Source organism: Rhinolophus ferrumequinum, chromosome 19, assembly GCF_004115265.2.
Source record: "Rhinolophus ferrumequinum isolate MPI-CBG mRhiFer1 chromosome 19, mRhiFer1_v1.p, whole genome shotgun sequence".
Lineage (NCBI taxonomy): Eukaryota > Metazoa > Chordata > Mammalia > Chiroptera > Rhinolophidae > Rhinolophus > Rhinolophus ferrumequinum.
The window spans coordinates 9461192-9475124 of record NC_046302.1 but is presented as its reverse complement, the minus strand read 5'-3'; the positions used below and the strand labels follow the sequence as shown (position 1 = coordinate 9475124).

Sequence of the window (13933 nt, the reverse complement as noted above, 5' to 3'; positions counted from 1 at the left end):
GATCTAGGGTTGAGGTGAGGCAGGGAGAGCAGGTTGTTCCAGTTTCTCATCGCCTCCAGTCTGGGAACTGTGCACCCAGCACTGAAGCTCCTCGACTCAATCTGCTTTAATTAGAAGAATTGGCCCAGGCGGAAAGTTCTGGGCCTCTGAGGCCTCCACCAGTACGTTTTCTAGGGTTCAGGCGGCACTTCTAAAAGATTGCATGAGCGATGCAAAGTAAGGGCAAACATAGTCCAACCATCTGATTTCTCTTCTGACAGGAATGGAGGAGGCCGCAGTGGGACCTTCTGTGCCATCAGCATCGTCTGCGAGATGCTCCGGCACCAGAGGACGGTCGACGTCTTCCATGCGGTGAAGACGCTGAGGAACAACAAGCCCAACATGGTGGACCTTCTGGTAGGCCCTCCCCCTGTCCTGCTAAATGTGGCATTTTCCTGGTTAGTGGAAGACTCGGTGCCACCTCACAGATTGGTGGTGACACTGATTCACAGAGGAAGAGACTCATTTTCAAAAGTATAATGTAATCTCTTTGCTTGCAAGGGTGTTTCTCCCTCTTCCTCTTCCTTTGCTTTGTCACGAGGAGACTTCGTCTAAATGCATTTGAAATGTGGAAATAGTTGAAACTCACAACTGAACATCCTTATTAATTTCCGTTCCTGGCAGTGCTTTCCACATGGCTTAAGCACTTCGTCTTCACAGAAAAGAAATTATCACAGCACATGAAATGCCAGATTTTCAAATTATATATTTTATAAATAGCTTAATCACCTAATATTTATCAAAGCCGTGAATTTTAGTTTGACATCCAGAATTTCGCACTTAATTATGGTGGCCATAGCTGAGAAAAGGATTAAAGGAGTTGAGAAACAAAGGGCTATGTGCAATTATTTTCTTAGAGTGTTTCATGAAACCTCTCTCTTTTTTTTTCTTTGTCTTTTTTGTGTTTTTTTTTTGTGGAGCTGTTGGCCAGCCACTGTGACTCAAGAATAGTAGACTAGCTCAAAGGAGGAAGCTTTTAGATTAGGTTTTTGTACTTCTCTGTCAGTGGAGGAAAGATCTGAAGGAAGCAGTAGGACTGATCCCAAGGTCAGGAGAATGGCCTGGAGCGGGGAAAGGGAAGAAGAGATGGCCACTGCTGACAAGCTTGGAAAGCCTGTGTTCCTGGGGACACAGCACTGCAGAAGTGGGGTTAAAATTTAAAATATAATAAAGGGACTAAAGAGAGAGTTGAGATTTAAACTAAAGTTGAAGAAGTAGCTATGGTCCCCAGTCATTACAGCAGCACCGGGGGCTGACCAATGACACCGACTCCTGGGACACATCCCAATCCCTCTCTAGGAGCGTCTGCTTTCCCCAGATACGTGTCTCATGCTTGACAGGTTGTTCTATTTCCAAGAGGCATGGTGCTGGCCAGGGGATTTGGTGGAGGAGCGCCTGTTTGGCCAGGTGCAGATTCACACAGCCATCAGTAGATACCTGGCTTCTGTGGAAAAACGGCCGTGACCCCAAACTACTGTCTTCTCTTCCCTGCCCCAGCGAAGCCCATGAAAACCCAAACTGTAATCTCAGCTCTGCTACTGATTCAAGTTGTGTTCTCAAACAAGTGAACTTGGCAGTTTGGGCCTCCTTGGGCAAGGCACTTCATTTCTTGGGCCTGGGTTGTGTGAACTATGGATAATATTGGCTTATTGAAGTGATCCCATGTGAAGATATATGTGAGAGTGTTTGGGAAACTGCAAAGATGAGAGAGGTGGTTCTTGGTAGTGTCAGTGTCACAGGGCATCATGCAGCCAGCAGTTGATCGGAGGTGGTTATATCCAAGCATTGGATGAGGATGAGGAGGCTAACAGCTAGTATTCACATGAAACTTAATGTGTGCCAGGCACCACTCTAAGTGCCTTTCACATATCACAGATTTCATGTGGTTGGGCTAAAAGGCTGTGTTCCATGATCTCTAGAACCAACCTCTCTCAGAAACAGAGAACTAGCTTACTCCCTTGGACCCACTATGAATTTCAAAGGGTTCTACCACCACAGAATTCTCAGTCTCCTGGACTGGAAGCGATTGGGAAAAGAGGTGGTCTGAGGTTAAGACAGATAAGCAGGCTGGCAGAGGATGAAAACAAATGCATAAATTAAAATATTCTGACTGTGACTGTACTTGATCTCCCTCATTCACAGACAGATGTGTAGCTTCCAAACTTGGGCTGATACCTACACAAAGCTGACCTTGATTAAAAAATGTCATTTCCCTCTCAGTGCAGCCTAAATTAAACAGATCATTAGAATAGACCCTTTCGAGGCCTTTCCTCTAATGGCTCTGGCTATAGCTTCATCACTCACAAATTTTTATGGGCAGAAACAATGTGGCTTTTTCCACATCAGTGGAACAGGGTGATTCTTCGTGAAATGGAGACCTGGATGGTTGAACCAGAAGGGAGCATCTGATCCCAGCTCACTATTTAGAGGTTTCTGTCATCATGTGTAATTCAAATAGAGAGAATGGAATCCTTGGATGCCCTGACCTCAGAAGGTAAACACCAGTGTTAGGATAAGGGCACAGGCTGAGAAATACAGGAAAGTTTTTCAATTTCCTGAAAAAAAAAAAATATCTGATACATTTGTCACAGTGAATGTTAGTAAGATAACATCAGGTGACCAGAGAGAAAAATGTCACAGTCCTCTTTGCATGGGGCTTGAAGCTTCCTGAATTAAAGAAGGGTCCTTGTCATGTTTGTTTGGTTTTGCCTGTAAGTACAATTCCTGTTTAGTCTGGTACCCATCCATATGTATGTTGGCTGAGGGGATTAATTCAAGTCGGGATGATAAAATCTGGTACAATTCTATTAAGCATAAAAGGCCACCTGAGTGTCTCCCAAGCATCTCCCATACTGTACCAGCAGCTGAAAAGCACTGAGTCTTCTTAGCTGTATCTTCAGAGAATGATGAAGTGTGTGCCAGAAAGCTTTGGAGTGTACTTCTGTGCTGGCCAGCCGGGGAGGCAGGTGGGTGGGTGGGAAAACTCCTGTCCTGGACCCCACTGAATCTGCTCATGTATCCCAAGCAGAGGCTGAATCATGCAGTGGCCCCTTGCGTTCAGAGCATGAAAATTCTACCACTGTATCCTCCCTGCAGGGTGGGACGAATGTGCAGAGAGGGTCAGTATGTCCGTCCCCATCGTCCTTTGAGGCTCTGCTTTTTCTAAATTACTTCTGAGTTTGAAAATCCATCTATCTGTTTTGAAGCATGGCACACTCAAGAGAGATCCAGAAGGCCCTAAAAGATTTATTTCTTCAAATTTTTAGTTCTGGGGGCTCTGGAGAAAAGCCAATTGATTGCCAGGAAGCAAAATAATTTATAACACAAGACTAGATTATTTTTTTCCAGCTGGGGCAGAGGTATGTTTTCCTGACCACTTTTTAAGTTATCATCTCTTCACCATGCTTCCAGTCCTGATCAAAGGACTGGGTCCCAGGGGGCAGACCCAGACCCACAGTCTGAGATTTGAGCTCCTTTGAAGCTATGATAGTTGTGAGAAAACTGGGGCTTCAGCAAACAGCTCCCCTCTCACCTTTGTCCTCTCACTTGGCTTTTGAGATTTCCAGGGCTGTTTTAACAAACAGCCTTTAGGGGACAGATCTTGCCTAGAGATACATATTATCCCCTGGGATGTGGTGGGAACTTTGGCCAAAGTTACCAAGATCGAGGTAATTAACACAGACAGCATGTGCTGACAAAGACACAGCTTGAGCTCTTCAGGGAGGCTCCCAAAATCATCTGCTGGGGTGTGGCCTTGATGTTCTCACTAAGCGAGCAGGAGCTTTTGTGCATAACCTGGCTTTTAGGTACCCTTGCAGATTTCACTTTCTTCCTCTTCTTGGGAATAAGACGTGTGGTCTGGAGTGGAAGTGGGGTTGGGGTCTTGGAGAGGGAGAGCCGGTTGCCCTGGTTACCGTCGTGCACAGGTAGCATGAGCCCCTGCTCACATCACTTCTTCATGCCCAAAGCCAGCTAATGTCACTCAAATTGGGAGAGCTGGGGACCAAGGCATAAACATTCTTTTTTTCCCTGAAGCACAGGGAGAGCTCTTGCGCCTTAATTATACAGTTCAAAAGCAAGCAAGCTGGGAGGAAAATGCGGAAGACAGGCCTGTACCTGGTGATCAAGTGTAATCAGTCTCCAATGTAGGAAGATTTCAGACATTTCCCGAGGTGCTTGGGGGAGGGGACAGGACAATTTATGATCATCCTTCTCATTCTTCTTACTTTGCTGATTCAGAAACCAGTCATCACAGAATCTATGGGGATTAGCAGCTTGCTTAGGAGGGATAAGATGAGAGAGAGAGAATTCGTTTTGGAAATCACAGTCGTGCCTACAACAGGGCAACATCATCGACTTCCAACACAGCAGCCCCTTGGTACTGAAGCCTGAAATCCCTTTGGTGTTTCCTCACCTGTGTTGTGGCCTGAGGCCAGCAGCCACATTTCCCATCTAAAAGAAATTTTAACATTTTCATATGTTAAAAGGGTGGTTCGTAGTAGGCACTGAAATTAGTTGCACAGTTAGATTTGTACAAAATCATGTATATCCAATAAAGAATTGAATCTCTTAGATTTCCATGAAAAAATTGTCTTCTGTGATTCACAAAAAACAGAAATGATTGGAGCACTTAATAGCCAATATGTCATCTCAGTGATCTGACAACATCAGAATTCTGAAATTCAGGTGATTTATTTTAAACATTCTGAAAATAAACTTATCGAATCCTGAAATAAAATATACTAGAATGGAATCAGATAGTTTTTGTGTAGATATTATTTTCAGTTCTCTTGGGTATATACCTAGGAGTGGAATTGCTGGGTTATAGGGTAACTCTATGTTTAATCTTTTGAGGAACTGCCAGACTATTTTCCAAAGTGGCTGTGCCATTTTTACATTCCCACCAGCAGTGTATGAGGGCTCCAGTTTCTCCACATCCTCACCAACACTTGTTATTGTCTGTCTCTTTATTTTAGCCATCCTGGTAGGTGTTACTGCTCTTGGTGTTTGATCTTGTGGCACCTTCAGTATATCTATTTACTTTCTGTCTTCACCTTTAGATTGTAAGCTCTCGGAGGACTGAGGCTGTATTTTGAAATCCCCCAAACCTCGAGCCTGAAATATTTATTGGGTTGAATCAAATGCTGCTAAACCTTTTGTCATCATTTACATATATGACCAACATTTGATTCCTCCCAACTGTATGTCAGGTTCTGTGCCAAAGACTGGTGTGTTATATACAGACAGAGAAGCTATGGCCCTTGTCTTCAAAAAAATAAGTTAGACTAGTGGGGAACAAATAATTTAGAGAACAAATAATTGGTGAAGAAAAGGAAATTGCAGTGACTAATCAGGAGGCATATATCCAAAAAAAGTAGAAATTTATTTTTAATTAATTTGGCAAACCGAAAAATAAAAGATTCATTTCCTTGGTTGTTAAGACAGTGGTGCTGACTTTCAGAACTCATGAAAGCTTGTCTCTTATGAGGTGGGAAGAAAGCCTTACAGTTGCTGAGCCCCTCTGCCCCAGATACTGGGTTGCTACCAGGTGGCAGGTGGAGGCATCCTCAACCCCTGTGTCCCTCTGCTTGGTTCAGAGGCCACACTCAGGTGAGCATCTATCAGCACAGTGCATAAACACAGGTGCAGAATGCCCTCCCCTGCCACCTGAGACCCCAGCTGGGTGGACCAGAACCTCACACGGGGCTTGCTCAGGCCAAGGTTCATGATCTGAGAAATCTGTGCTCAAGAAAAATGAAGTCACTGCCTGATTAAGAACTGGTGTGTGGTTCCCAAAGGGTATAAAACATTCCCTCTCTCTGCCTTTCCATATCCTGTTGCTTACCTGGAATGCCTGTTTTGACCCCAATTAGGATGACCATATAATTTATCATTCAAACTGGAACACTTTTGAGAGTGAGGTGGATACTACTAATGGTTATGCCAGGATAAGAGGAATAAACCAGTTCAGTCCTGGGCAAACGAAGGCATGGTACCACCTACCCCAGCTCCACCCATTCATTCTCTGTCCTATCACCTGCTACCTCTTTCCACTGTCTCCTCCACCACACTCATGTTGGGGACCGTTCATGGGCCCTCAGGTCTGCCTCACAGGTTCTCTTGGGTCATGTATCTCATCCTCCTTACTTCTCATTGTACCATGGACTTCTCAAAGTCAGGGACTAGGTCAAGGTGCTCGGTACTTAGGAGGTGCCTAAAAGATTCTCATGAAATGGAGAAAATCTTGCTGATGCTGACCAAAAATCAAAAGTAAAGCTGGGCCGGGGTGAAGCTGCATTTATTTACTGAGAGCTTTATATGAGCAAGTCATGAAAGCATGTCCTCCAGCCCTCATTACCTTTCCTTCTACCTCTTGATTTTCCCATACTTTGTGCTCAGGATGTTGCTGTACAGAACATATATGTGTGGACAAATATATAAATGTGTTCCACTTGTCTAGAACTTCCCAGGAATTCTAGTGAATGCAGATTTCAAAATACCTTTCATGGGGCCTTGTGGGGTACATCCACAAACAATAGATATGTTTGTGGTTCAGAACCATGACTTTCTGATTCATCCCGGTTTCAAATCCTCAGTTTGATTTCTTTTCATTAAATCCCTAATCTGGCATAATTGCTTTAATAGAAACAGCATTTAGATATTGTAGAGCTGACATTTTTTCCCTTCTGTTTTCCAGGATCAGTACAAGTTCTGCTACGAGGTGGCCCTGGAATACTTGAATTCTGGCTGACAGCGTCACCGCTCTACAAACAAACCCTTTCATCCCACAAAGCCAAGACATTCCAGGGCATTTGTGGACATGAGATCAAGGCTTCTCAATATGCTTATTTTGCTTTGCATAATTGGCTCTTTTTAAGAGCCCAAGAAAGTGTGTATAAAACTGCTTGCACTGCCCAATTCCCAGTAATACTGCTGCCTGGCGGGAACACAGAGCATACAGTCGTCCAATACTGTACTCCTAGGCATCAGCTTGTTAGAGCAGCGTAGACATCTGGTAAACTGAAGAGCACATTATATTCTTATGAAGGAATTTGTACCTTTGGGGTATTATTTTGTGGCCCGTGAACCTTTGTTATTGTTACAGCTGAGTGTACTTTTTTGTTCTGTGGAGAATGCTCCCTGGCATTATGATAATATATTATTTTAGTTAATATTTGTATTTTAACATGTTGCATAATATAAGCTTATGTAGCTTTCCAAGACTAACAGATAAACATATAATGAACAAAGATATGTTGTATGAGTTATTGTTTCTATCAGATTTGTATTGTTTCCAAGGGAAAAGCTGGGGAGGAATTCAGTTCAAAAATGCAAAGCTCAGCGATCAGATTCACAGATCCAAAGCTTTTCCATTTGTTTATATTGTAAATATTTTTGATTTCATCAAATTATTTATTCATTAAAAGAAATTTTTGTGAAGCACAGTGAGTGACAATCATTTTTATTAAGTCCAGGAAATGATTTACTGTCTGATGTTGCCTTGTGTGAATTCTCAACTCAATAAAGACCAGTGACCAGTCATGGCGTATTCCTAGTGTCCCAGTGCCCAGGTGGTGGAGGGAGCGCCAGTCACTCCAGGTTACTGGCAGAGAGATTGTACCTGGGGTCTGTTGGCCTGGAGCAAGTGGAGTTGAATTTTTTGAGACAGAACTTTTGTCAGTGAGAAACATAGGTCCATTCTGGGAACCTGGTGCTGAGGAAACACAAGCCACAGAGTCTGCCTGGACAGTGAATTTTTCCCCGATGGGAGAATCCCCATTACAGAGGGCGCTGGGCCAGATGCCAGAATGGTGATGTTCTGACTGGGAGCCACCTCACCTGTCTCCGTTTCACCTCAATCAACTGTGGTAATATCTGTCCTCTCCAAGCCTCATTCAGACCTGAATCTTGCTGAGGGAACACTTTTTAAAGGGTTATAGGATTAGAGTGCATTTATGCAGGGCACAAAGTTCCTGGGGAGGGAAATCATGTCAGCGCGGCCTGCTCTGCTCTACTCGAGGTTTCTGCCCAACCTCTGAAGGAGAAGGAAGCTATGCCATGGACTTACAACATGGGTTTAAACTGAGTGCCGGGCTGTGTTAAATGAGGACTAGTTGATGATGGAGACAAACCTTTATCAAACACCAATTCTGTGCCAGAAACTGTGCAGGGTGCTTTCCCGAATGGCAGCAGATCTTCCCCGCAGCAGTATGATTTGGGTACAGTTATGGAGCCATCTGACAGCTGAAGAGACTCAGGTTAGAAGAGATTAAATAACCCATCCAAAGTCATCCCAGCTGGTTGGTGCCAGGTGCCTCCAGAGCCCAGTGAGGCAAAGGGACAGCAGCAGCAGCACAGGCACCCTTGTTAAAACGTGTGTAGGAAATCTCATGCCTGCTGAGTTAGGGACGTGAGACCCATCACCCACTCTGGAAAGTGGAGAGGCTTGAAAGTGGTATTCCTGCCTGCTCTGGGGATCTTGGTGACCAAAGAGCCCAAGAGTGGAGGTTGTCCACAAGGAAGACTGAGATTGACATCTGCATCTTAGGCCTGCACTCTTTTGCTACCTGAGTTACACAGTCCATGCTTCCCTGATTGATGTGACTTTCCCAGCACCGTCCCTCAGGTGGGTGGAACTCTACACACGCTCAGGAAGAGCTGGCAGGCACTGAGCTTAAGCTGGACTAAATGCCTCACTGCTCAGGCTCTTCCAGGACAATGGTCTCTCACCATCCTCACCCAATTCTCTTTGATAAAAGATTAAAAACTGCTACTATTAACATCTTCATAGGGATGAATCCATATGGAAAGCTGCACCCATTGTTTGCCAGCTAGGCACTCTCTGTTCTCTACATAGTCATGGCTTTGGTCTTCATTCCTTTAGCTGGGGTAAAAGAGAAGTCATTTCAGCATGCTGTTGAAGTGATCTTGAGTCTGACAATGCAACCATTTCCTAGTCAATCCCTCCGTTATCAGCCCCTACCCCCCACCCCCGGCTCACATTGAAGCCAATAGTTTCCTCTAGACTTTTGGATCTCTTGGATTTTTACCTTTCTTTCACTTGGTTTCACATCTTAGCAGAAATAGTGATAGAAGAAAAGGGACATTTTGCAGCTTTCTGATTTCCCATGAGGCCACGCAGCATGGTTGAGATTCTTATTATGTTCAATACACAGAACAAGTCCCTGCCCCTTGCAAAAGAAGCTGACCTCTTGGCTAAGTGTCCCTTCTCTGCCTTCTCTCAATATTCTGGGTTCCCATCTGTTGTGGCAACGTCAACCTCTCAGACATTTCCATACCTGTGAGTGCTGTCCCCTGACTTCCTGACATAGTCCTGCTCAAGGACAACTTCTTAACAGCATTCTATTTGGGTGCTATGGCGGCTTTGCAATATAGCAACATTGGGTCAGTGAACTACATTCTCCAGAATTCACTTTCTTTATATTTCCAGTGGGTGGGCCCCAGAAGTCATTTAATACAAGATGTAGAGGGCAAATAGAAGTGGCAGCTATATTATTTTTATACTCAGAAGCTGGGCAGTTATAGGCCCAGCTGCTGCCCCATGCCAACAAGATGAGCCACCAGGACAACGCACGTGAGCTGACACCACCACCACCCCGCCATGCCTCCAGCGCTCTCTCTCCTCAGAGTCTTTCCAGCTTGTGCTCAATGTCTAGATCCAAACCCATGCCCATGTTTTTAGGTTTTGCCAAGACATCCAGTTCCAGGTGCCAAAATCAATAGTTATTTATTGCTGAATAACAAATTGCCCCCAAATTTAAATGCTAAGAACACCAATAAAAATTTATTATCTCATGCAATTTCTATGGGTCAGAAATCCAGGAGTAGCTTAGCTAGATGAGTCTAGCTTGAAAGTCACTCATGAGGTGATTGTGAAAATGTTGGGTCGGGGCAGCAGTCATCTGAGAGCTTAACTGGGGCTGGGGAATATACTTCCGAGGTGATTCACGCATCTGGCAAGTTGGTGCTGCTTGTTGGCAACAGGGCTCATTTCCTACCCGTGTGAGCTTCTCCACTAGCTACTTAAATGTCCTTATAGCATGATAGCCTGCTTTTCCCAGTGATCCAAGAAGGAACAAAGCTGAAGCCACCATTTCTTTTAAGACCTAGCCTTGGAAGTCATACTCCGTCACTTTCACAATATCCTATTGGCTACAGATTCATCCCTATTCAATGTGGGAGTAAATACACGGGGACAAATCCAAGGACAAATAATTGGCGGCTATCTTGGAGGTTGGTTACCACCTGCCAACCTGCTTCAGACCTCCCACATCACCTGGCAGCTCAACTTGTGCAGGCTTGTTATCTGGAACGTAACCAACCTTACCCCTAGAATGCTTAGTCTTTCAATCAAGGCTCAGTCTTCTCCTATGCTGCCCTTTCCATGATGCTATACAATTCTGTCCTAGCAGCTTCTGCTCATGATACCTCCAGACATTTTTACTATGCATTAAGGAACATTTGTTCAATTGTAAATAAACTTGCCCCATAGCCTTGATTAACAGGAGACTCTCTTTCCCCTACTCCCAAGACACCCCTTCTGAAACTCTCTTTCAAGCAGAGATAACTCATTTTACCTTCCAAATACTTCCTCAGTTCCAGCAACTGCCCTTTATACTCCACTTGATGGTCATACCCTGCAGCTTGTCAACTTGAACTGCCTCAACTCTGAAATCTTAAATAAACATGCCAAATTCTTACCCCAACTTCTTCAACTGCTAGCTTTCTCTTTGCCTTATTCCTGCCATCCTTGTTCTTTGAACTTATAAAAACTTCCAGCCCGTTCTCTGAATGGCTTCCAATCCTAAACAAGCTAGAGTAACAAAGACCAGATTTACCATCCTAACTGAAACAACTAAAAAACTCAGGAAAATACATATCTTTTAAAAATGATTTTCAAGACACTGACATGAAGTAATGAAGGGAACAAGAAACAAATCAGGTGTACCCTTGAACTGCCCCAGCTTACAGCTTGGTGAGAGTTCCAGACCATGAGTGCAGGGAGAGGAAATCCAGTTGGAGCCCATGGTCTCTCTGATTTAAAATGAGAGTTCCCTTATTTAAGCTGAGAGTTTGTAAAAGCCAAGATATCTAGAGTTGCAAGAGCTGAATAGCAAAGATCAGAGAGCTGCTTGGAAAAGGAGTTCTGAAGACCTGCAGAGTCTTCAGCTAAGTACTCTGCTAAGTACTGATTAAGATAAGCCTGTAAGGAAATTACCTGAGGCCAAAGAAAGAACACACAAAAAAGATTACAGGAAACAATACTCAGAGTTCACATGGGGCCAGAATAGTTCCTGTTCTCATTGGATAGTGAACCCAGAAAAGTTTTGCCTCAGTAAGTGGGGCAAAATTATCTCTAAAGTAAACACAGCTGTGGTCCTGCCTTACAAAGCAAAAACTGAAAGGATCAAACGGTTTCCAAGTAATCTGAGTGTATCACAGAACAAAACTCAGGAACATTTATAGGACTACAAAAATATCCAGCACCCAAGAAAGTAAAATTAACAGAGCCTGGAATCCAATCCCAAATTACCAGGCACACAAAGAAGCATGTAAATATGACGCAGAATGAAGGGGGGGAAAGTCAATCAATTGAAACTGACCCAGAAATAACATGGAGGATTGACGACAGAGCCAGGAGTGCAGTTTCCAGGATCTCGGCCTCACATGGAAAGGTGCTCGCTCAGGTAGTAAATGGCCATCAACTGTGATCAAATGGCTATCAGCTGTGGCTAGTTGGCCATCAGCTGTAACCAGTGAGACATTGGCCACTAATATAACTGCCGTGGCTACACTAGCAGAAAATGGGGGGCTAGCAAGACGATGGTGGCTGAGCCTGCAAGCGGCGCAGTGAGGGTTGCGAACAGTGTGGCTCCTGCTTCCTGTGTTTCCAACCCAGCCACCAGCAAGAATATAGTGGTATGACTCCCCTACCTATGGCTCCGCGGGTTTTCCTTTATGGCCTCGCCATATCCTATGTTCTTGTGTGGGGAGTGGGAGCTGAGACCTCGCAGGCCGCCCCACATGACAAATGGCACAGCAAGCAGGGTACGGTGCCTGCCAAAGCTCTCCGAAGGGCGGTGGAGCAGTTTGTGCATATGAACACTCAGTTGCAGGAAGACCAGGAGGAGCAGCTGTCGAAGAGCTGGACCCCCGTGGAGGGGTGGGAAGACGTGGACGGTTCCCCAACCAGCAGAGGCCGGAGAAAGCGAAGGTTGTTGCGGCCCTGTGAGCTGGGAAGTGCTTGCTGAGGCAGCCCGGATGCAGGACTTGTAGTCCTAGGAGGAAAGGCTTGCTGAGTCCTCCATGGGAGATGATGAGGGTGAGGTCAAGGTCGTCCCTCACCCCCCAGGACAGCCCTGACAATGACTATGGACTATGGGGAATTGCCTTCTATCCCTAATTTAACGGACCACTTGACTGTTTGGGAACATACAACCATGTAGTGGAACTGGCGGATGTTTGCTTTTGTGTCTTGACTGGCTGCCATCGAGAATATGTAAGCACCTTGACTGTGAGCCGCTGTTGTTCCAGCAGGGTACCCTAAGAGGCCCAGAGAGAGTGGCAGTGCCCTGAGAGCCCTGGCTGAGTCCAGGAAGTCTGACTGTGCCCAGAGAGAATGGCAGTGCCCTGAGAGCCATGGCTGAAGCCAAGGAAGTCTGGCTGAGCCCAGAGAGAGTGGCAGTGCCATGAGAAGCCCTGGCTGAGCCCAGGAAGTCTGGCTGCACCCAGAGAGAGTGGCAGTGCCCTGAGAGGCCCTGGCTGTGCCTGAGAGACTGGTGGTACCCTAAGAAGCCCAGGAAGTCTGGCTGTGCCCAGAAGAACTAGTGGTGCCCTGAGAAACCCTGGCTGTGCCCAGAGAGCCTGGCTGTGTCCAGGATATTGCATTCACCTCTAGGCTCCTCACAAAGGGCCCCTCGTGGAAGACGCTTGTCACGTAGATTGTGAGGCGAGACCCTATATGGGTGGAGTGTGGGGACAGAGCCAGGAGTGCAGTTTCCAGGCTCTCAGCCTCACATGGAAAGGTGCTGGCTCAGGTAGTAAATGGCCATCCACTGTGATTGGATGGCCATCAGCTGTGGTTAGTTGGCCATCAGCTGTAACCAGTGAGCCATTGGCCACTAATATAACTGCTGTGGCTACGCTAACAAAAAATGGGGGCTAGCAAGGAGATGGTGGCTCAGCCTGCAAGCAGAGCAGTGAGGGTTGCAAACAGTGTGGCTCCTGCTTCCCGTGTTTCCAACCCAGCCGCCAGCGAGAATATAGTGGTATGACTCCCCTACCTATAGCTCCGTGGGTGTTCCTTTTTGGCCTCACCATATCCTATGTTCTTGTGTGGGGAGTGGGAGCTGAGACCTCGCAGGCCACCCCACGTGACAAATGGCGCAGGGAGCAGGGTCACCTGCACGACAATGATAGAATTATTAGACAAGCACACGGAAGCAGTTATTTTATAACTGCATTCCAGATGAAAAAAAGTTAGAAAAAATATTTAGCATATATAAACAAAGACATGTAATATATTTTAAAAGACCCAAATAGAACTTTAAGAGATGAAAACTACAAAACATGAGCTATAGATAGATAGATAGATATAGATGTAGATACAGATATAGATATATTAGATGTGATTAACATCAGATTAGACTGCAGAACAAAAAATTAGTGAACTTGAAGATATTAACAGAAATCACTCAAAATAAAACACAGAGAGAAAAGGTTGAACAAACATGAACAGAGCCTCAGTGAACTGTTGCAGTTTCCCAGAGTGGGGAAAAAGAGGGACAGAAAAAATATTTGAAGAAATAATGACCAAAAATTTCCAAACTTGATGGAAATTATAAACCTGCAGGTCTAAGAAGACAAATAAACC

General features: G+C 45.1%; 1 protein-coding gene across 11 annotated transcripts in view; it reads left to right on the top strand.

The window, feature by feature from the left end:
• The window catches only part of PTPRM (protein tyrosine phosphatase receptor type M), a 799491-nt gene extending 792012 nt beyond the window's left edge, over positions 1–7479 (top strand). For all 11 annotated transcript variants that reach the window (XM_033087233.1, XM_033087234.1, XM_033087225.1 and 8 more), the window contains 2 exons: positions 261–396; positions 6737–7479. In XM_033087233.1, coding sequence (XP_032943124.1) covers positions 261–396; positions 6737–6790 — 190 coding nt within the window. In that variant the 3' untranslated portion in view covers positions 6791–7479. The remainder of the gene's footprint in view (positions 1–260; positions 397–6736) is intronic.
• The last annotated feature ends 6454 nt before the right edge of the window (positions 7480–13933 follow it).